This window comes from Bombus affinis, chromosome 5 (assembly GCF_024516045.1).
Source record: "Bombus affinis isolate iyBomAffi1 chromosome 5, iyBomAffi1.2, whole genome shotgun sequence".
In the NCBI taxonomy this organism is placed as follows: Eukaryota; Metazoa; Arthropoda; class Insecta; order Hymenoptera; family Apidae; genus Bombus; species Bombus affinis.
This window is the reverse complement of record NC_066348.1, coordinates 17,784,176-17,808,732: the sequence shown is the minus strand read 5'-3', so window position 1 is coordinate 17,808,732 and position 24,557 is coordinate 17,784,176. Positions and strand designations below refer to the sequence as shown.

Below are 24,557 nucleotides of genomic sequence, written 5' to 3'. Positions count from 1 at the left end.
CTGTTATAACGAGGCATTATTGACATTTGTTTACTGCCGTTACTAAGGAATGCATTTATACGTCGGGTTAACGGTAGGGGTTGGAGTTGTGGGCGTTTAATGAATCTTCACTGGTATTAGCCATTGTTGTGGTACGATGCAGAGTTTATCGATACAAGTATGGATACGATAGATTTGACAATTAACTGCGGCGGTTAGGCACTCGCGACGCTAATGACAATGGTCTTAGGTTCGATAACGAATCCGCGGTCAACGGGACTCTTTACTCTTTACTATTCGACAACGTCTAGGTTATACTCACGGTTAGCAGGTGGAGTAAGCACTCTGTCAGAATGATACCTCGATCGTTGATGAGATCGTACTGGAGACTCTCTCTCCGTCACGGTGACGCTGTCCAGGAAAGCTATATCCGGTCTAGGGGCACCAGGTCTTTATATTCGTGGAGAAAAGTCTTCGTTCGGAGGGTGAGGGAAATTGACGTTACTGTTAATCGGTCAATCTCCATGGTGGTGGTTAGAGAAGGATGCTAGCCGTCCTTGAGGGGAAGTTGCTAGTGGGAAGCGTCGTTCGCGAAAAGACTGTTTGCCTATTTTCGTTAACTAGAACTTGAGGTTTATAACGGGTCATTAGGCTAGCTGAACATATATCGCGGATATGCCTCGACATCCGGCAATCAACTTAACCAAAGAATAGGGTCTGTTTATGACGGGTCAGGGGTCAGAAACCGTTGGAATGTTTACTGTCGAGTGCCGCTACAACTATTTCTTTTTATGCAGGGCTATAGAATTTCTCCATAACTTTGTTAGATAAAACGTTCATCCCTTGATTGCGGCTACGTTCGGCGACTGGTTGTCACCTCGAGCCCAAGCTCACATAAATCTCAAACAATTACAATCGGACTGAATGATAGCGATTGCTTAAGGGCCTTGACAAAAGTAAGTAACTTTGAGTAAGGTAATTTTAAAGTAAATTTCATGTCAGTTCCTTAGGATTATTGAGCGAGGGATGGATTTTGGTATATGATAAGGTCACAGGACGTAACAGTATAAATAGACGAAGTAAATCGTTCAATGGTACTGTAGTTAAGGTGGACCATTAGTAGTTAAGGTTGTATCATTGAAGAAATTGATACCATTATTATCCTACGATCCTACGCTCTTGGCAGTCATTTAACACTAGGTTTACGGGACCCGTCGATTTGACGGATTTCGAACTTTGAAATGAAATATCTCAAAAACCATAGCACCACTTTTAACCATTTTGCATCGTAAACTAATCACTTCGTCTAAAGAATTTATACACAAAATTATTTTTTCCTAGGCTTTCTAATTTTTGAAATCTGTATGTAGTATACCTGTCTCTACGGGACCCGTCAAATTGACTTATTCAAATGATGTATTCAAATTAAGTCTTAAAGGAACGATATTAGGCATCGCGTTTAAATAAATTCTTAATAAATAAAAAGTCTTTTTTTTTAAATTGTCACTAAAAAAATAACAATAACATTAACGGTACAGGGTAATCATATCTATTGAGCACATTTTTTGAAAATATACTGAATGTTGTTTGTGCATTTTCCGCATACGATCGTTTTGCAATATATACGATAATTATTACTTCTATTTTTTCTGCAATAACCCACTTGGCAACTTCTTCGCACTTCTGACGTTGAAGGTGACAAGAAATGAAGCGTCCGATCTTTGGCAAATGTTCTCCTTGTTTTCTCCAGTTAATTTCTCGGCTAAACAAAAAATGAATTCCTTTCTCGATATTTTCGATCTGGTACACTCTTTATATAGTATCCGCGCGTTTATCGCTACCAAATCCAAAATATTGAAAAAGACTCGAAGGGGCCATCGGAAACTCCCTGCTTTCACGCTATATTTGCGTGCCATTTTGTCAACACCATACTTTGTTTTATCGTAAAAAGCAATGGTTTCTGAAACTCGTTTATAATTATCTTCTATTCGTACACCTGTATGTTTGGTGCTTAGAAAGAGGACTTTTACTTTTATACACAGTAAGTGTGCAGTTTTCTGACTTATATAAATTCGAGGAAAACAATGTCATCTTGTCGTTTTTTCTCTTGAGTATCGAGTTTCATCTTTCCCCATATAAGGGAAACCATTCAAAATATATTTTGTTTGGACGTCAACTGCTAACCAAAACTTAATGCCAAATTTATGTTCATCTATCGAGATATTTTCATATGGCTTGTAACAGGCGTGGCTATTACTTATAAATCTGTTCCATATTTCGGATATCAGCGCAAATTTATGTGTTTGTAATCTTTCGGAGGCTTTCAATGATCTCGCTTCATATGCGCCCCGGGTATATAGAATTCCTAGAAAACTACGCAACTCAGCAACCGTGATTGTCCAGTCTTTTTCCAAAACACGATGCGCCTCGGTTTCAGAGCGATCGTTTCCGTGTTCCATTGCGTGTCCTCGTAGAGATAGGTATATACGAAACGACCGTAAACCTAATGTTAAAAGAACGACGGTATATAACTTGATATTTTGATTAAAAAAGTTTGGTGTGTTGTTCTTTGAGTTATAAACTTTTACCTTGGATAAACATTTTATGGCTAGATATTCATGAGAAATATGTAATATCTCGTCGAACAAAGTTGATTTGTCATTTCGAGGCGACACGATATTCCATAGCTGTAGATATAGGTAGGTAAAGCCGATATAAAAAATCGTTAGTAAGTGTTAATAACCAAGTATATGCGTTATGTTGGCAGAGGGACAAAGAAAAGCGACTTTCGAAGAATACGAAGCAAAGAGGCACGAGTACGCGGAGAAAATCGCGACTCTCAAGCGAAGCGTTAAAGAACTCTACGTAGAGTATGCAGACATACGGAACGTAATTATGGAATGCAACGATTAAAAAAACATTGATTATGTAAATCATTCGGCGTGAAAACGTTATATACGTTTGTATGTGTGTGTTTGGCGTTATTTCAGAACGAGGGGAAATCAGAGGGCAAAGTTCAGGTAAGTCGCAAATCTTTGGATTGTGAGAAAAAACGCAATTTAGATGAGACAATTACTAAAATACAAGAGGACAATATACGGTTAAGAAAGAAGCACGATCTAATTAAGTACGAACGTAAGAAGGTGAGCAACGCGATATCGATCTTTTAAAGATTAGGCTGGCGCGAAAATGTATTTTATATCCATAGAAGCGTAAATATTCCTTAGCGACAGCAGAGACTGCAGTCGTTGCTGGATGAATATAGTAAATTAACGAGCAATAAGATGCAGAAGATATTTAAGGAGAAGATAGAGAATCCGTTGCGGAACGTGAGTTAGAACAATATAGATAAACATCGTTAGAGCATCCGTTAGAGTTACGTTTATATCGTGACAGAAAATTGTTAAACTGGAAGTACGTTTGGAGCATATCAGGATGATGCAAATCAAAGCGAACATAGCACGAATGAAATATCGGTCGATGTGCTCCGATCTAAAACAGAAATCTGTGCTTTATGCATCTTCTTTGAAAAGTCTGGAAGATGAAATAAAGGAGCAAGAGAACGAAATGAAACGTCTGGAGGCAAGGCATCTTTTTGTATCGTATCGAGATAATTCCTTTCTTTCGTAAGACATAAGGCGGACTTAATTATTCATCTATTAAATAATCTATGCACAGAAAGCGAAAGAAGAAGCTATTACGTTAAAGGATAATATGCAGGAAACATTGATAAAAGAAGAAATCGAGGTTACAAATTGTAGCAAAGAGCGTAATGCTGTCCTTGAAGAATACAGGTATGATCGATGAAAGTTGAGGTAAATCCGCGTAAAATCTGGTGAACAACGATGAAAAATATTATAGAGCAGAGTGCGAATAGGCCGCTTATTCGTGCACTAAAATATCGATGTGAAAATAAGTTCTCAAGTTATCTTATTCGGTCATTTAATCAGCGGTAAATTAACACAGTATTGGTAAGATGCGGCCTCTGCTTCGCTAGATGCAAACTAAAATTAAACGAGAATGTATTACGACCAGGCAACGCGTGTTAGAGCGAAAAACGGAACTCGAGCGTTTGGAAAAGATGATATTCCATTCGCGTCCGCGAGATGATTTTGACACACGTGGAGAAAGCCACGTACAGCATGCGGAGGACATTACCAAGGACGAGGTGACACGACTCGAAGAGACGTTCGCCAAGCTTCGCAGTGCCACCGGAGTGTCCAGATCCGAAGACGTTCTGAACCGGTTTCTAGGTCAGCGAGCGACTAAGGATAATCTGCAGAAAATGCGGCTGGCCACGGAGCAAGAGAAAATGGATTTAGAAAAGCAGAGACTGCAGCTTATCGACGAAATGGAAACGAGAAAGTTCTCTGAAACGAAGGACGCGGAACAGTGAGTTTCCACCTGTTTCTATATATTCGTCAAGTATATCGTATTGTACAGACACCGTGTATGTCAGAAATGCGGAAGAAACGGAGAAACTGAACCGTCGCATCGACCAACAGCGATCGCGCCGATTAAAAGCTGACGCGAGAAGGCAGAAGGTGGAAGATCTATTGCGAGCAATTACCATGACATTGAGGAACGTGTGCAACAAATTTCGAGTGAGTAATATTTCATTAATTAATGGAACACTATCGTATATTCGAGCTTTCGCGGGGAGATGCCCCCGTTACGATTCTAGGAATCGACACCGCGAATAGATCGATCCCCTGGATTTATAACGCTGCGATTAACAGCGTTATAAACTATGTATTTCCAACAACTTTATTACAAGTTAGTTTTTTTTTTTCTTTTTTTTTATTTATTTCTTTACATTCTCAATTTGTCCACTTGGGCATTAGGACGTATGAATGAGAAGTATAGATGACGCGACTGCTCTGTACTTATGAGAACCAGAGAATTTCGTTCTTGCGTGATTACGGAGGAAAGCTTGAACGAAGAACGCGGATTCGTTGTTCACACTTTTAGTTAGGAAAAATTATGTCGAAATGGAGATAGGAGGAAAAAGCTTGCTAGCAACGTGACTCATAGGCGACATTGTTTATGGGAAAACCCAGCTTTTCCGTTTAGGTGGCTGCTTTCTCCGTAATTTGTAAGATACGTTTTAAGTATCACCTATAAACCGAAAATAATTGCAGGGTCGAAGGTTCCTGAAAGCTAATAAGATTCGGTTTATAGTAAGGTCTTAGGTTTAACGAGAGTCTGTCTAATGGTGCTTAAACCTTGAATTATTAATATAGAATTGAATTTCTGAAAATGTTCATTTCGGAACAGAGATGTCCGAGTCTTTCATACTGCGAATTTTATAAATTATTATGTTTCAAACCGCCGGTAATTATCCTATACTTGAAAGATTTTCAATTAAGGTATATTCGTTCGTGAAACAAAGAAATATGTCGATGAATTAACAGGCCGGCAATAACAAAATGAAATCTCCCGTAAGCGGCTATGTGGTGTTAAAATGGTCGATGGAAATACCATGTAAATTCCTAATTAAATTAGTAAAAGCAGCTTGAATGGTGGTTATCGGAATGGAGCCGCTTCGAGTTTTCATAGCCATTATATTGTCTCTGAAGATTTAGCACCGCCGACATGCGAGTCGTTGACCAATCAACTTCCTTGAACGATCCCTGTCTGCAATTCTCACCTTAAGAAGATGCTGTCCCACCGCGTTAACACCTTCGAACCTGATCGAAAGTAAACACTTCGGTAGCACGTCGAACCACGAGAAAATCAATTATTGATTCAATCGATCTCGCTGGTACGTGCTGCCCTTACTCGTTAACTCGTCCTACAATCTTCTTTCGGTTCTTTTACCAGCTATAGTACAAATATCCAGGACAAAGAAGAAACCAACCGCACCCGATATCACCACCATCCAATAATAATAATTTCTTCCAGAGTTATAATATTTCTTTATCAAACAATATTTCACAGGATAAAATCTGCTTTATCGCGGGAAAACCGATACTATTGTACTAGTACTAATCGAGTACTAATATAATATAATATAATATAATAATATAACTATAATAATAGATATTTTCTTGCATCTTTCAGGATATAATCGATGCGTTGCCTAAAGAATCAAGCGAAATTCAACAGCCTTTGCAGCTCCTAGATCTAATTAACGAAGAGCTAACTAATACCATTGAAACTTTCGGTGGACAAGACAAATATTTGCAAGTATTGCAGGAAATATCGATCGACAAGGTAAACTATACGTTTTAACTCGTTAACTGGATACGTGTCGCGCAAGATAAATTTGAGCAAATATCGGAGAAATAGTTGGCAAAAGTGTAATTAGAAATAAAGTGGATAATACGAATCGTAAGACTACGATACTCGATAGTCGATAGTCCAGCTTCTTTCATAATCTAAACACTTACTATCGATAATGAATAATATTTCGTTCTAAGGAATTTCGTCTCGTGTTGCTTGTAAATATAATCGAACGGTAATTTATCGTTCTGGAAACGTCTAGATAGATATTTATCTATTTGTTATCTAGTTGGAAACAGTATCGATTACGACTAACTCGGTGGAGGGAAAAGCAGCACGCATAGATGGAGGGCCACTTTTCCCACGATTTCCATCCGCAATGACACCGGCGACGTTGCTTTCCGAAGACGAAGAGGATATACCAACTAGAAACACTCTGAAGAAACAGGCGCAGCAACTGGTTGATATTAAAAGTCGTCGAAAAGCATTTACTTTCAGAAAATAAACTTTCTTATGTATATTAGTATGTTCGTCTAATTGTATGCCATAAAACCTTTTCCCACAATTATCCTATCTCGACATATACTCGTTCAATTTTATTTTCTACCTACCAATAATTCCTTGTTCTTCTCTATATTTCTTCAGTTTGTTTTAAGATTAACTACAATTTATATAACAATACTACAAATTGAATATAAACCACATTATTGTATCGTTGTATTGTTTATTATATCGTTATACAACACTATTACGTTCCTTTAACATCCCCTGCACGCATTTTAAATTACCAACTCCATACTACTGACATCTAGTATCTGATATACCAACTAATAGTATATAACGTATAGAAAAGAAATGCTCGAATGATTCACGGAATTTCAAACTTCCGTCATCTCTCAGTCGTTGCTGTAATCTCCGCGTTTAAGCGCTGTCTATGCTTTTATTACCATTCTCCACTGATCTTTAACATACTTGTACGTATTTACAAAAGTTCGTACTTGCGCTAAATTTAAGGAAGATGGGTAAAAAACGTAAAACTCGGGATGGAAATAGCGACTCCGAATACGATCCAGCTCCTAAACATCTCCATATTGCTCACATCAAAAACCAAGAGAAACGTTTGATTATTATCTTAGAAAACGCTCAATTAGAATCGGTTAAGGTAAGGTTATGTTGTTACACTTTGTCTTCCTGAACTTGTACCGATGAATTTATTTATCGATTAGTAACAGAATTTTCAATTCATTATCAAAGTAATCGTATTCGAGGCAGATACGTATAAAAGTCATTAAGAAATTGGTTTCATCGTAAACGATGTAATAATTTTCTTACGCATCTTTATAACGACCAACTCTATTTAGGTTGGAAATAGTTTTCAGTTATTGAATTGTGACGATCACGTTAATATATTAAAAAAGAATAATCGTGATCCTGGCATGTGCCGACCAGATATTACTCATCAATGTTTATTAATGTTAATGGACAGCCCGTTAAATAGAGCTGGACTTCTGCAAGTTTATGTCCATACGGAAAATAATGTTTTGATAGAAGTAAATCCACAAACCAGGATACCAAGAACGTTTAAACGTTTTGCCGGTCTTATGGGTAAATATAAACGATGAATTTCTACGAATATCGAATAAATACAAAGAGCATAAGGAGAAACACGATGAGTCACGTTTTGTGTTTTACAGATGAGCAGTTGTAAAATTCAATATATGGGACGAGCAATCCCATGTTACTACGATTGTCTCTGTATATGATTTTAAGGCTAATCCGTAGTTTTAGAAATATCGCTCCTTTATATAGCTATATTTCTGAGATTTTTACCAAACCTTGTCAACCTATTGATTGTTTTCAAAAGGCTTCCCATTTTTAATTGTGTCCTATTAAAATGCTCTTTTTAACGATGTATTTTGACTGCATTTCTAAAAATGATTACTTATCGGGTGTTTCTTCTATGATCTTTGTACAAGACTGTGCTTTATATTAATTTCTCTTGTATTTTGCAGTGCAATTGTTACATAAATTCAGTATTCGTGCCTCTGATGGTCCGATGAAATTATTAAAAGTAATCAAAAATCCAGTTACCGATCATCTGCCAGTTGGTTGTCGCAAAATTGCAATGTCATTTAGCGCAAATAAAGTACAAAATCCACGAGAATTAGTTCTACCTGATGAACCAATAGCCGTTACAGTAGGAGCAATGGCACATGGACAGGTAAACTTTACAAGCGTCAAATACGATATATCGTTATGTCTTATTTAGTTTGACCATTTTATTCATTAATAACTGAAATTACAGGTAAAGCCAGATTATGTAGAAGATACTATATCTATAAGCAACTATCCGCTATCCGGTGCTTTAACGTGTAGCAAATTATGCTCCGCGTTTGAAGAAGTTTGGGGAATAATGTAATAACAAATTGACAGTATACGTGCGTCATACACATATACGATTTAATTCTCGTGTTTCATTTATTTTTCTATTATTTATAAACAACTTTTGCATAATTGTGAATAAGAATACAAGAAGAAAATAAAATTACGTGTGGAAATAAATACAAATATTGTACTTCCATATAAAACTGTGTTATATTATGTATTTCGAGTATTACATCACGTTTCTATTGAAATGTTTATTTACTAAGTATAAAGAACTATAGAGAAGTAAACATCGTATAGCGTTACGTAACACTCGATGGAAAATCCTAAACAACATGACTCATCAATATTTGTTTTCAAGCTATTGGTTTATCCCGATGACTCTAACAAAAGTACACCAATCGCTAGTCAGAATGTGATAAAGTTAATAGGAACCGGAAGGATGCCAACGAGTGCTGCGCGTGCACTAACATTGGCTCCTAAATATCTAGTTTCTTTCTTGACTTTCGTATTTCATTACGTCATCAAAGCCAAAATGGCCGTTAATCTTAAGTATTTCGAACACTTCTTTGTCTTCTCGTAATTTCCTTTTTTAAAATCACAGTATGTTGTTTTCTTAATGTTGAGATCTGTCGTTTCTGTGATTTAATGCCTCTATTCGAAGTGACACGTTTTAATCATGTAAATTACTGAAAGGTGACAGTATTCATCTAAGAGACGCCATTTTGTGATCTAGTGCCACCGCTGGTTGTGTCAATGTACATAATAGTATCTTGTTATAGATACTAATTCAAATTGTTGCAAAACCTCTTTTTATTTAGTGTTTCTTTAACTATACAATTAGTGATATGTGATATACTGTATAATTGTCCAATTGACTACCGTAGTCAATATCATGAGTTTGTAGACTATTGATGCGTTATTTACTTTATGACATAGGTAGGATTTTAGATATTTAGTAAATTATTTGTTCAGGTGTGTTATTAACTATGCTTGAAAAATTTAGTTTTTCAAAAGCTCAGTTTGTGTTTTGTTTGAAATAGTATGACAAAGAAAAGGTCATATTTCACTATCTTAGACGTGTAACGGAACTTTGTATGGTGATGTAGACGTACACGTCTACGAAACGAGATATCATTTGAATCGTTTGTAAAATTTACTACGTGCTAACTAAATTTTTAATTATTATATTGTTCCCGATATTATTTTAATTATTTAAAAGATAGTGTTATAAAAGTGAAATATAGTTATAGATTTTCCGCGTATCCCAAAATGCATTGCAATAATTATAGAATCACGGAATTGAACCACGACTTGCGCGGTGGTTAAGACATTTTAACGTTATGTTTCATATAAGAAAATTAACCGATTACGGTAATATTAAAATTTATTTTCTTTTTCGTTATCATTATCTGTTAACATTTATATTTATGAAATTATCATTTCAACCATGTAAAAGTGCAATTGTATATTGGTGGATATGGAACGATGGAAATTAACCATTAATTTTTCGATTGATTAATAAAATTCAATCACAATTTGAAAATAAAATCGTTTAATTATTTTATACCTTGTAAATCCTAATCTTTCTTCCTCCTATTAAATATTCTAATAACACAGGAGAATGAATGGATAAATATGTTTTCGAATGAATTTTGAATACTCGGTTATTTTTAAATAGATCTTCATTTTCGGTAAAGAAGCGATTTCCAATAATGGTAAATTAGCAAACTGAAATATGTAATTACAATTGAATTGGTCATTGAATTTGGTCATTGAATTAGTCATTACAGCTAGCTGTAGGAACTAAAGATTTGTCAAAGTTAGGTTTGTTCGAGTTAGTTCGGTAAAATTCGGAATGATGGCGCGGAGAAGGGGATGGATAGGCAGGTCGTGCTCAAGGAATATTGGAACGGAACCATTCAGTACGTCGCGGAAGAATGCGTAGCCATTGTTGGTGCTGCGATCATTAGTTTGTAGATCCGAGATGGTCGTGGACACGGAAAGCCATCCGATTGTACGAGACTTGAGGCAAATGTCGATAGAACTCGGTACGGGGCACTGATACGATATTAGTACGAGAGATTAACGTTCTTATTCGTAAGTGTGTGGAACTAGTTGATCGGGCCGCGTCCGCGTTCGTCGCGTATGCGAACCGAGCGCTCGCGCTCGCACGAGTGAGAGTGAGTGAGTGATACGGTGGGGCACACTCGACGACGGCCATAACACCGACCAACCAAACTAGTAAGCAGGGAGAAAGCGCAGTGCGACCCAGTGTCCAAGACGTAGTGCTAGTGTTTTTCGATAGAATTCCTGTGAAAAGTGGACTTCCATTGATCAGGTAAGTGATCACAAATGATTTTCAAGTTTCTGGATACGTTGATGATAAGTATAGCGTTTGGTGTATGTCGTGTGGTGCGTAAGTGGCGGCTGTAGCGGCGGGCCCTTGAGAGCTTTCTTTCCCGAGCGGCCATACCGCCATGTTGAAACCTACGGCAAATCGAGTGTGAGTGAGCGAAAAGGCGGCCCGGTTATTCCGCGCGCGCCATAATTCTCCACTGTGAGAAACATTATGATTTCTGTGCCAGTCGAGCGCTCGGCTAGATTCTCACACGGCGGCTTGCTCGTGTTTGTTGTGCGTCGGCTGGGTGCATCGGCTGGGCGCGGGTCTGCTACCCTTCCCCTCGTCATCTTCACCTACTTGTCCTCCTCCTCTTTCTACTCCCGCATCTACCGCGTTTATTTCTCTACCGTCGTCTCTTGCTCGTCTCGCTCGTATCACTCGTATCGCTCGTATCGAAGATCTCACCTTTCTCCTTTCTTACTATAACAACTTCTAACCACCAAGCACCTGTTCGTCCCACGAATTCTTCACTTATCTCTGCCCTTGATACGAATACCAATAGTAGAATGTCTTCGCGGCATGGATTGTTCTGGCAATGCTCCTCTTCACCATTGCAGAAGCTCTTGCTTCCCATCAGAGAGATCTTATGGTCGTTCACAACATCGTTTTTTCCTATGTATTATCAATTTTCTATTTTAATAGTCAGCTCACTTTCTATACCAGTGTACCAGTTATTTGTGCTACTTTTATCAAACTTTCCATTTTGGCTTATACTGGTTTCGAACAATAGGGTATGCACATTGATTCTTGTATACATTTATAGATATCACTGCGTGTCAAAGGTATTATGCTTTGGACATGCTGTTTCTGACCAATTCATTCTTTATCTTATACTTTTAGCATTTGTATATATTATTTATGTACATCTTCTTGATTTTGAATTTTCATAACTTTGTTGTACCAAATTGTTCGTTTGTCTTTAACTTGACGCTTTAGATTCCTTATATAAAAGAAGTATAATATAGGAAGGTTGCAATTGTCTATCTATGTATGTATTTATAATGAGATATATCAGAACAAATTTACAGTATGATTTATTTATATTTTAAAATCAAGATTAATTGTGTCGTATATTATTTACATCAGAATAATAATAAGAAGAAGAAGAAAAATAATCAAAGAATGATAATATAGCGTTATAAAGAAAGGCTGAAAAGATTATAGCTAGCTATATTTATGTTTTTTATGATTATTGCAAAGAGATACAGATTATTGCAATTCTTTTTTACATACACAAAGAACAGCTTTCATAAGTATTTGGATGTTAATAAGCGTTATTTAATTTGATACATGCATTCTGTCTTAATGTTTCACAAATTGTAGTTTTCAGTTATAGAAGTTTCATAAACAACTTCATTGGCAGGAAAGGTTTAACAGAGCAATTTGAACGTATTTTGGTACGGTAGATGATAAATATTGCTAGTTTATGTTTAGTAAAATGAAAAAAATATATGTCGAGCATGTATCTTATACATTCGGTTTTGCATGATATGTTAAATAATTTATAGTGATGTGTATATATACACACATATACACATGTAACTTGAAAATATATCAATGTTTAACTTGCTCTAAAGCGATAAAACAATTTGGGGTTGTTACAATACGGGGTCCTGTTGTTATGTTATCCAGATGTTGCTAATGTCGCAAACCTTGGCTGGAGGTACGGAGTCTCACATCAGTGTACAGGGCTGACATTCAAAGTACTACCGTTTGGTAGGCTTGAGTAGTGTTATGCCTCCACGGCACCAATCTTCCTGGTTGCAGCGCAATCATCTTGGCAAGCAATTAGTGAGCTACCATGCTCGATTCAGAATATATCCTTGCCATCTCGATTGTTGATGAAGCCTCATAGCGTCAAGCATCAACGTAAGGCAGTTACCTGCTGCATAGCATTTATGTACCATATATGTCGGAAAGGTAGGTGAAGCTCATTACCGTGGACTAGATGAGCCTTATATTATAAAATACACCTAGTTATTTCATGAAATGTGAAGTTTGATTGTATCAGTTGGAGTTTAACATCTCCTATGTAATCAATCCTGCAATTTCGAGAGACGGCAATAAACATGGTTACTGATCTATGAAAAGCATTGAAAAATGTGGTATTTTGTGACTTTATGTTACAATGATAAAGTAAAATAGGTTATATATACAAATGAATTTTAAAGATCAAGATATTGTAAGCCCACACTGCGATGTAAAATTAATGTTTGTTTTTGTAATTTATTTACGCACTTGTATTTTTTTGTTGCAGAAGCGAAGCCAAGATGCAGCAGGTGGACGCTATTTCGCAAAATAATTCGGTAAGCTATAGATTAATTTTCATGAAATATTAATTTAAAATGCAGCTTGCTTATTAATCTACTAATGCTATATATAAAAGCTGTATTCAGTACATATATTTCCTTTGTGTGTCCCTAATGTAGTTGACAAAATGTGCTAAACATCATATAGAGATTCGTCAATTTGTTTTTTTATTTTAAAGATTTTGTTTCTTATAGAAGCAGAACAAGTTTTCTTTCATTATATTCTATTATATTAAATGTAAATTACATTACTTTTCTTATTTCTTTATTTAAATGTCTTATATAGTCTTGTGAGTAGTATCTATATAAAATTTTGTTAATTCTTAGTATAGAATTTCTAAATAGGGACACAATTTATATCAAAATTTAAACTAAATATGCTTTTTAAATTAGATATTTAGATTTGTAACTATTAACTATCCTCCCTCCTATTGCTGTAATTTATATCTGCTATCTATCTCTAAACTATTTACATTATTCGGAATAAAAATCAAACTTGTTTAAACTGTACTATTGCCTATGTCCTTACTTCTGGTATTATGTTCAGCATAATTTTTTTCTTTATGTAATGAAATTAAGTGCTGTTTGATTGAATGGTATGTATGAATTACAGTTAGATGTGGAGGAGCGAGAAAGGCTGTGTAATATACCGAAGGTGAGATTCCTTGTTGACTATTGTTTCAACTAGGATATGTATGGTTAAAATATAAAATGGCAGCTCCAAATTTGTACCAAGAGCAATTTTTGATCTCGCTTCTATATTTTTATAAAATTATGTACAAGTAAACTAATACTAGATAAACTAAAATATAAAAAAGGAATATAAGGTTACTACATATATATATATATATATATTTATTAATAATTATGTGTTTCTTGTGCATTAATTATGAAGCAAGATACTTTTTGCTGATACATTTTAGTTTTATTTGATATTAAATGTTTATAATGTACATTTTTAAAGCTTGCAAGTCATTTCGTACAAAATACAATTTGGACAAATTTGTATATACTCTCTATATGTAGAGTTTTTTGATAGAGAAAAAATTTATGTTTGTTTCATTTTGTTTAATTCAACTTCATTTTATTTTTGTTTTATCTATTTTTTTCCCCTTATTATATTTTAATTGCATGATTGTATGAAATGATTTAGAGTTGCCATTATGTTTCAGTTGGAAATATTTTTGTAACATACATATATTTTTATTACATATTCAATTAGACTTCTATTAAAAGAAATTCTAAATTGCTTGCCTGTGGTTATGGAATTTAAATATTTAGCAGCCTAATTCGCTCGTTGCATGAATGGGTTTATCTACTTTTATGATGCACGAATCTTATTACTATTCCTAAATTTATATACCATAATGAAATTCTACTAAATAGATTGATCAAATTATATTATAACTTTGTTGTGTGTTGAGCAGTTTTTACTAGAACTTTGAGGGACTATCTTATTAAAAACAATAACCTCTATTCTTATCCAATAAGATTAAAGGTTTTATAAAAATAAAAGTAATAGAATACCAAAGCATGATCTATATAGCAATATTATTTGCAATTTTAATTACTAAATTGATTGATTTTATATGAAAAAGAAGTAGTGGTATAATTTGTGCTTTGCGGGAGAATTTTATTTTTATTCATGGATTTAATATTACATAACAACAGTAGTTATAGAGCTAACTAATGAAATAAAGTAACATCGACATAAAACACATATGTATTAACTGGATAATGCAGACAAGTGCACCTGGTAAGACAACGACTACACCAGCAACCCCGGCAAAGGAGCCACCACCACGTGATGAACCACCCGTGGAACCTGTGAATGGTGTAGTCCAACCACCTGTTGTGCCTCCACCTAATCGCCCAGGGCGTGTTACCAATCAACTGCAATTTCTTCAGAAAGGTGTACTCAAGCCGGTATGGAAGCATCAATTTGCGTGGCCTTTCCAGCAACCTGTAGATGCGAAAAAGCTCAATTTACCAGTATGTGGATTTTATATTTATTTTCTAGTGTTTATTTCATTATCTAAATATTAAGAATGTTATAAAAATATGAAGACACCTTAAACATTAATTTAACATTATAAATATTCAATAGAATTTGATTAATTACTTGCAAATCAGTTAAATATTTGTAAATTTAATAGGATTATCACAAAATTATAAAGCAGCCAATGGATTTGGGCACAATAAAAAAACGTTTAGAGAATACGTATTATTGGAGCGGGAAAGAATGTATTCAAGACTTCAATACAATGTTCACCAATTGTTATGTTTACAACAAACCTGGAGAAGATGTTGTGGTTATGGCACAAGCTCTCGAAAAATTATTTCTCACAAAGGTAGCTACACTTATTTAACATTTTATATATATATAAAAATTGTACATATATGATAACTTAAAATAAATATCAACGAAATTAGGTTGCACAAATGCCAAAAGAGGAGGTGGAACTCGAACCACCGGTTCCGAAAGGACCCAAGGGCAAAAAAGCTGGCAGAGTCGGTGCACCAGTAGGTGGTGTGGCAGGGGCTGCAGGAGGCACAGGTCGAGGTCGACCTTCCTCTGGTGCAGCTGCAGTTACTTCCAGTGTACCAAATAGCCTAACGCCTTCAGCTACATCAGCTGGGACAACAGGTGTAATTCCTATGCCTCCTCTTGGCACCCAAGCACCTGCATCTGTACCTGGGAGCACTAATACAACTACTATTGCTCCTCCATCAACCATGGGAGTTACTCCCATGGCTACACATAACTCTCTGCCTCAACAAGTGGTCCCTCCAACTAGCGGTTACCATGCCCAACCAGCAATGGATCCACAAGCAGCTTCTGCTGTGCCTCCTCCTCCACAAGTTCCCACTGCACCTACGGTAATGCCTCCATCTCAACCAGCAAAACTTAAAAAGGGAGTGAAGAGAAAGGCTGATACCACCACTCCTACTGCAAATTCTTTTGAACCTCTATATAAACTGGATCCTAAAAATGCCAAAATACCTACAAGGCGAGAGTCTGGCCGACAAATAAAGAAGGTAAAGGTTATATCTTGTTTATTTAATAAGGTATTCATGCAACTAAGTATTTTCTAAAATGTCGAAGCGTTTATGTGTATGTTTTCATACAATCTTCATATTGAACGTACAACCTATTCATCATTTAATCACACGTTCCTAGAAAAATTATTTGATCAAAAAAATGTTAGCGGTATAAAGCTGATCTATAGAAAACAAAATTTAAACTTCTTTGTCTCGCTTTGCATACAGCAGTAAAATTCTAGCAAAAAAAAAAAAAAGTTTATCATTTCAGTAATGTAACCTTGTAATATGGATACGTAAATGTTTAATAATCATCTGAATAAGCCAAAATATCATATATATTCAACTATTTTTATTCCTTCCATGCTGTAATCATATCATCCATTAATACATTAACAAAGAGTTCGTAACATGGCTGTTTCAGCCAACGAGGCAAGCGGAAGACGGCTTAGTGCCATTCCACCAGGCCAACATGCCTCTGATCGGGGCAATGGCCCAACAGGTACACTTATTACTACTCCTTCAGGGTCCTTCCTTTCATTTGTGTTGTCTTGTCATTTCATTTTAGATACATGGAAAAAAAAAAAGTTGAATGAAAATAGTATACAAATTTTTTGTCTTATTTTAATATTTAATATTTTTTTATATATAAACTTTCTGTTTATATATTTTGTTCATTTCTTAATTTAGGTTACAGTGTAAATTAAAAATGCTTTCATGAGTTGATATCTTTTTTCTTTTCTTTTATTTTCTTCTGTTTCTTTCCTTTTTTTTTTTTTTTTTTTTTTTTACAATTTATGGTGTTTGATAATGTAATTTCTTAATTTTTTCATAATTGTATTTATCATGTTAAATATTATTTTGCAGCCTCAGCATACTACTGGGAAGTCGAAAGAAAAACTTTCAGAAGCTTTGAAATCTTGTAATGAGATTTTGAAAGAATTATTCTCGAAGAAACATTCGGTAATGTATTATAAGTCTTATATATGAATAGAAAGAAAACATTAAGCTTATCCTTCAATCTATAATTTGAACTCTAATTGTGTACAGGGATATGCATGGCCATTTTACAAACCAGTTGATGCAGAACTCTTGGGCCTCCACGATTATCATGATATTATCAAGAAACCAATGGACCTTGGTACTGTAAAGGTTAATGTTTTTTAAACTATTTAGATTAGATTTTGTATTGTATTCTTTTAAAAATCTGTGTTTTTAACTGACATAATCGTTCTTTTACAGACAAAAATGGATAATCGTGAATATAAGACAGCACAAGAGTTCGCTAGCGATGTGAGACTCATATTCACTAATTGTTATAAATACAATCCTCCTGATCATGACGTTGTTGCAATGGCTAGGAAACTACAAGATGTATTTGAAATGAGGTATGCGAAAATTCCGGATGAACCAATGGGAAGTATGGTTGGCATGAAGGGTAGCAGTAGTAGTGCTAGCAGTTCCGGATCTGAAAGTTCTTCTGAGAGTGATGATTCAGATGAAGAACGTACTCAAAAATTAGTTGCTTTACAGCAAGAGCTGAAAGCTATGCAAGAACAAATGAGGAAATTAGTGGAAGAAAGCGGTAAGAAGAAAAGTAAAAAAAAGAAACCAGATAAGACAAAGTCAAGGCCAATGAGCAATAAAAGTAGTAGCCTAGTTGCCAGTCATACTGGTGCCATGAAAGAACTAATGAAACCAAGTGGTGGAATCCCAAGTGTTTCTGATAGTGTTGGTGCTAGTATAGCCAGTGTCGCAATGGGAGCGGGTGATTTAAAAATGCCTGGTGGTATGGGTGGTGATCTTCATCATCCTGCAATAGCGGTAGGACCTAATAAAACTCATGCAACAGGAAGCATGAGTCATCATCTGCCAACGGCGGCAAATGCTAAGCCAAAGGGAAAAGGAAGAGGGCCTGGGAAAGCTGCAACAGCAAATACTGCAAATAAGAGGCCAAAAGCAAACAGCAGATCAGCTGGAACTAAGAAGAAAAACGCTAGTAGTCAACCGCCACCCATTACATTTGACTCAGAAGATGAAGATAATGCTAAGCCAATGTCTTACGATGAGAAAAGGCAACTTAGTTTGGATATTAATAAATTACCTGGTAAGTAATAATAGTTAATGAATAATTGATAATATAAATATGAAAGTACGTTTTAAATGTAAGAAATTTTTTCTCAGAATACATTGTTAATTTTTTTTATTACAGGAGATAAATTAGGACGTGTTGTGCATATAATACAATCTCGGGAGCCTTCATTAAGGGATTCCAATCCAGATGAAATTGAGATTGATTTTGAAACACTAAAACCATCCACACTGAGGGAATTAGAAAGCTATGTCGCTTCGTGTCTTAGAAAAAAGCCACGTAAGATTTATTTTAGGTTCTGCAACAGTTTTATAAATTAGATTCGTTATCTGGTTTTCTATTCTTTTTTTATTATTTTAAAACAACTAGGGTATTTTTGAATAAGTAATACAGTTCAAAGATATAATGAAATAAATGTTACTAGGTTTAATTCTTAATAATACTGCATTAGTAGTATTTACTGTTGATAGAGGTATAATATCTCTTATAATTTACTATTTCAGTAATTATTAAGTAATTATTATAATTTATTTGAATATACTCATTATTTTGATATAGTTTTTAAAGAGAAGCTTCGTTTAATAAATAACACAAGCTTATCTATATACATTTTTAATGTATTCGACATTTTCGTACTTTTCATAGATAAAAAGGTCAGTGGTAAATCTAAGGATGAACAAATGGCAGAGAAAAAACAGGAGCTAGAGAAAAGATTACAAGATGTTACAGGGCAATTAGGCAATGTTAAGAAGACAGCTAAAAAAGGTTGGTACTTTGACTATAATATAAGTCTGTATTTCTGTTTTTTATAGATGTAAGTGAATATTATAGCATAAAGTGGTTACAAATATCTAAATTTATTCTCAAATTTGTTTAACAGAGGACAGTAGTAAATCGGTCGATGTAGTTGGAACTGGAGGAGCTAGTGGGCCTTCGCGATTGTCAGCATCGAGCAGTAGTAGCAGTGATAGTGATTCCAGCAGTAGTTCTCTTTCTTCGAGCTCCAGTGATTCAAGCGACAGCGAAGCAGGTTAGATATAAACCTCATGTAACTGTTGCTATTATTAGACCCTTACTTGGGAACAATAAACTACTTAAAAATAAGTAGTTATCATGAAAATATGAACTAATTTTTCTGTGAGATTTAAAATTATGGAGTTATTTGCGACTGTTTATTTAAAAAAATGAATATTTTTAGTCAAAAATTTTCATAACATTTATTATCTAGTAACTTATTCTGTAGAGCACAGGTTTCTATTCACGTTTATGCTCATAAATATTATAAGGACAATATGCTTATAAACCTCAAGCAAGCACTTAATGTTCAATATTTTCATTTTCTTTAATATTTCACTTTTTTGTCATATCACAACAGATTAGTTATAAACTGTACATTTCTATTTATACTTTCTATTTATAGTATCGCTATATACTTGTATATTCTTTGACTTGTCAAGCATATTTGTTTAAACTAACTATAAAAAAGCTTATTACTTTAAATGAAATATGAAAAACATAGACGTGAATCTCTCCTAGATATTTCAAATAAGGTTATTCACCATTTCATGTGGGTACTTGCTATATATTAATAAAAGGTACAGATATATGTATGAAGATTTTATATATATATATATATATATATATATGTATATTATATATATTTATATAATATATATAATATATATATATATTTATATAATATATAATATATATATATATTTATATTTATATAATATATATAATATATATATTATATATATATATATATATAAAATCATTACTTTGTTTTACTTTGATATTATTTCTATCGCATAAAGAGAATGTTATTGTTTATGCATGATTTATTTTGTGTTTCGGTTATTGTAAAATTGCGTTTATTTTATTTATTTATTATCTTTTCTAATATCAATAATCTCCAATAAATATTATATAACTATCTAAACTCCTAAAAAGAACTTGCATGCGACATAATACATTTATAATTTATATATTGTATTTTTATGAATAGATTATTAATTAAAAGATACTATGTCAATAATAACATAGTGTTAATTGAATGTATTGATCATCAGTTTTCCAAAAAAAAAAAAAAAAAAGAAAAGAAAAAGAAGAAGGAAAAGAATACTTAAAGAATATATACCAGATTTGTATCTTCTTATACAAGAAAATGACAATAGCATTTAATACCCCATGATTTGGTGATGACTTAATATTTAGAAAAGATAACTTGAACTCTGTGCCTAACTAATTTTGTATTGGCAACCAAACAATCGAATATACCGGTGCAACATTATTGATGCAATATATGCAATGGTGTTGTTGGAAAGTAAATATAAAGAGATTTTTTAAACGAGGATTCGACTGCACAAACGTATCGCAAATATCTTCTTAAGCTGCTAAATCTTGCTTATTAATTGTATTTATTAGGACGGCGTTATTCGTATAGCTTAAGTGCTGCGTTATATTAATGCAAGTACGAATATGGTGTCAAGTTTCATCGCGAAAATATACTTACTGTCATTATAAAATTGATATTGGATAAATACATAACCATAGATTTATTTACATTTACGTAGAATTTTTTAAATAAACGTATCTTTCGAAGTGTTTTTGAACATCAAATTTGAAACTTGACGCAATCAAAGAATTTTTATTTAATTTACTAGACAATATGCAATGGTAAGAAAAAGTGGAGTGCAGACTGTGTTTAGAGGATACCATATGCCATGCCAGCTTGTTTCACAAATTATATTATTGATTAAAGATGATTACTTATATTTTCTCTTGCCCTGTCGGTGTTGACAATACATTCTGTTGCTCGAAAGTCAAGTATAGTTCACTATTCAAGGTCACTGAATTTTTCACTGCAGTCTCATGTTAAAGTATGTAAGGACACGTGTGTTTTAAAACTGATCAGACATTTGGAATAGTAAGGTTGTGCAGTTAGAACATAAGAAAGTTGCATAAAGCATATACGAAGAACATACTAAACTATAGCAGGGACTGTAGTGTCAAATGTTAGTACCTTGGAGTATACATTGTAGCTTCTCCTGACAATTATATTGCCCTACGTAACCCAAGCAACATCATGCAATATATTAACTCTTGCAAATTTAATATTTATTTACATTAATCGATAAGCAGAGCATTACTTGTATCACTGTGTTTTTTAAATCATTAAGTTTGTTTCCTCACATTGATTCATTCATGACGTATCATTTCTCAGAAGATAGTACAATGATATTTAAGGAGCGTCATTATTACATTAACCCCTTCCCGTACTTTAGCGAGTCTGACTCGCGCCCAGATACTTGGGCCAAAATCTTCATCGCGAGTCAGACTCGCTAAAGTACGGGAAGGGGTTAAGTGTAAATATGCACTTATTACCTGAGTGACATGAGAACTGTGTTTAGGCTTCTGAACACTATATTTGTTTCTACAGTTTAGGCTATGGACTTGATGATAGTCAATATTTAAGAAAAACAAATTAGGCAGTAATATTATGATACACACGGGAGACAAATGCAGACAATGTGTATTGGTGGCTGGATTTGCAAATCCACGTTCTAAGGTTATTATAATCCACAGCTTTCGTGTCAAATACTGATTTTGATTAGATACACTCTCGTGTTAATTGTCTCCGCAAACAATTTCAGAGCTCACATATTTCTTAAGAAACTCTTACCTAATGTTACCTCATATAATGATTTCCATTTCTCAATTAGTTTGATTTTGATAAAGCCAAAGAAGTGGTGCTTCCTTTAAAAAGTCAATTACTAAGATTTATCACCTCATAAATACGCTTTGGTACAATAGTACGCTATATTATTTAGATGAAATTGTGAAATTAAGCTAAAATCTTAATTCTTCCTTTAACTACATGGATTCGAGTAAAAGATAGTTACAAAACAAGTGTAAAGTGTGCGGAGAAAGTGATATGTGATACAATCAATAATTTTCATTTATTTTTTATGAGATTAATGACTTTGAGCATACAAGGTTTATGTTGACATATAAGAGAACGGCAAGGGGAGTGTACAAACTAATAACACAGCAGACAGATGAAGGTAGATACATTGTTTCTAAGGAATAGAGGGAACTGAAGACAATTATAGAAGAATTAGGAACGAGAGCAGGTGGAAGAAGTGGTCTACGATACAAACGAGGCACCCTAGCCTCCAAACACATTGTTTGCACTCCGCTAAGCTTTGCTAATCGCCGTTTCATTGTTCTATTTACCACTAGTTCTTCATTGATAGCCATTGTCAGTTTTTCATTTTTAAAGTTACTTGAACTACAGTTTAGTACAGTTTCGTTTTACTAAATCAATATCGCTATGTCAGATAATAATTATTAATTATATGGTAGGTCGGTGTGGTTTTACATACCTAGCTATATAAACGGATACTTATCCTTATCAAAAATAAATTTGGTTTTGTCTCAGTAATACATTTCTCGAATATACGTAATACATGCAACTGGTTCATAGTATTCGTGTTATAAACAAGTCTCAAATAACATTAATTTTAACCCGTCCTATTAAAACGTTTTTTAGAAAACCTTTTATACAAGTTCGAATGAAGTTAATTTTAGTGATATTTTGTTTTTATATTTCTATGTATAAATATCTGCTCCATGATAGCGTTTTTGTTGAAATATCATGTAAAGAAAAGAAAAAAAAAAAAGAAAGAACTTTGGTTCTTATATATAGTAAAGTATATACGCGAGAAGTTATGGACGTAACTGATATAAGATTTGAAGGTGCTTTCGAGAAAGCAGTTCTTCACGCTTCGAGATGTTGCATAACACGAAGATTAAAGAAAGAAAAGTGATCAAATTTGCACTCAGTACAATTTAATGTTATCATCAATCGTACAGTCAGCAGCGTACTTACTGTTCCAGCAAAAGAATGAAGTTGGAAGAAATTAATTATAACTAATTTTGTGAAAAGAAACTATAATTGGTCAGGAAACTATTCGTTGATTTCTAAAAGAAAAAATTATAAGCATTGAAATAGATACAAAACGTTGTTCAGAATAGTCCTACTATTTATGTTTCTCGAAATATTGAAAGTAAATAGAAAAATTCCAAATAATTAGTTAGACTATGTGAGATCAAATTAATGGCGTGTGCTGAATTAGATAGAAACTATGCATCTACTACAATACAATCACCATTAGCTTGTAACGCGAGATATAGGGCATTTTATAATAATACTGATATTGCCTTCCGAAATTTTTTGTAGCATTTATTCCACATAAAAGCACGCGTCAACATTTTTTCACATCTTTAGACTGGAACGTCATTCTTCCTTCGAGATCGTTATACGCAAAAGCAGATTCAACGAACTTGCTATATTATTGAGGTTCGAGATATCCTTTTTATTTAAAACCACTAATTATTCTAGCTCTCAACAATCACACGTGCGTTCCATCTGTTTTATGCGTATTACGTGTTGAATATCAACAATAACACAAGCATACGCGTTTTGTACATAGTGAGAACTAATATATCATAAAATATTAATAATAGTTGTAAGTTAAAAGAAAAAGGGGCGACAGAGAGGAAACTTTTTTAAATGCATATACAAGGATAGTAGATGAATGAAGTAAAAAAGAAAAAGTATTGATTCTTCGAAATCGTACAGAGTCGGGGTTGGCTCATTAGGTGGTCCAGTTAACTATATTATATAAATTAAGATATGCTGGAACTTCTACTCGATGTTTCTTCGCTCTTCGTTATTCCCTCTTGCAATTGTTTTGTCTTGTATTTGTACATTCTGTGAATTGTAGTTTACTATCGACCATTCCATAGATGAATATGATTTATCTACGAGCATGAATCAGATTAAATATAGTGTTAGAATCGCTGCCTGTAACCGATATATCGTACAAACATCGAGCAGGAGCATTTTGCCACCGATCTCAATATTGTGCTAACTGCGACTTGAAATTACATTTGGTACTGTTTGTATGGGTGTGACACTCCTGTATCATTCATGTTTAAGTTGAGTCCATATTGTACTATTTACGTCATTTTTATTTGCATTAATTTTATTACACTACATTAATTATAGTATATTACAATTACAATACAACACTGTATGAGTACTGAGGAAAGG

At 34.1% G+C, this 24,557-nt stretch overlaps 3 protein-coding genes across 8 annotated transcripts in view; all 3 read left to right on the top strand.

Moving 5' to 3' along the window:
- LOC126916262 (bromodomain-containing protein 2-like) overlaps window positions 1-24,557 on the top strand; it is a 53,650-nt gene that overhangs the window by 19,472 nt on the left and 9,621 nt on the right. The window contains exons 2-15 of one of the 6 annotated variants that reach the window (XM_050721844.1): window positions 10,462-10,930; window positions 12,626-12,913; window positions 13,251-13,299; window positions 13,916-13,957; window positions 15,046-15,294; window positions 15,459-15,653; window positions 15,736-16,341; window positions 16,769-16,846; window positions 17,212-17,307; window positions 17,395-17,496; window positions 17,587-18,451; window positions 18,557-18,715; window positions 19,082-19,201; window positions 19,317-19,466. In XM_050721844.1, coding sequence (XP_050577801.1) covers window positions 12,903-12,913; window positions 13,251-13,299; window positions 13,916-13,957; window positions 15,046-15,294; window positions 15,459-15,653; window positions 15,736-16,341; window positions 16,769-16,846; window positions 17,212-17,307; window positions 17,395-17,496; window positions 17,587-18,451; window positions 18,557-18,715; window positions 19,082-19,201; window positions 19,317-19,466 — 2,722 coding nt within the window. In that variant the 5' untranslated portion in view covers window positions 10,462-10,930; window positions 12,626-12,902. Of the gene's footprint in view, window positions 1-10,461; window positions 10,931-12,625; window positions 12,914-13,250; window positions 13,300-13,915; window positions 13,958-15,045; window positions 15,295-15,458; window positions 15,654-15,735; window positions 16,342-16,768; window positions 16,847-17,211; window positions 17,308-17,394; window positions 17,497-17,586; window positions 18,452-18,556; window positions 18,716-19,081; window positions 19,202-19,316; window positions 19,467-24,557 lie in introns of those variants that run through there. The other 5 variants (XM_050721845.1, XM_050721846.1, XM_050721847.1 and 2 more) reach the window with 5 other exon arrangements.
- LOC126916282 (cingulin-like protein 1) lies at window positions 2,036-6,719 on the top strand. The gene is made up of 6 exons (XM_050721931.1): window positions 2,036-3,561; window positions 3,658-3,773; window positions 4,015-4,371; window positions 4,439-4,583; window positions 6,043-6,195; window positions 6,494-6,719. The coding sequence occupies exons 1-6, from the start codon at window positions 3,415-3,417 to the stop codon at window positions 6,707-6,709; spliced, it is 1,134 nt and encodes a 377-aa protein (XP_050577888.1). The 5' UTR covers window positions 2,036-3,414; the 3' UTR covers window positions 6,710-6,719.
- LOC126916277 (ribosomal RNA small subunit methyltransferase NEP1) lies at window positions 7,145-8,792 on the top strand. The gene is made up of 4 exons (XM_050721923.1): window positions 7,145-7,366; window positions 7,566-7,809; window positions 8,217-8,425; window positions 8,510-8,792. Exons 1-4 carry the CDS (start codon window positions 7,223-7,225, stop codon window positions 8,621-8,623), a joined length of 711 nt encoding a protein of 236 aa, XP_050577880.1. The 5' UTR covers window positions 7,145-7,222; the 3' UTR covers window positions 8,624-8,792.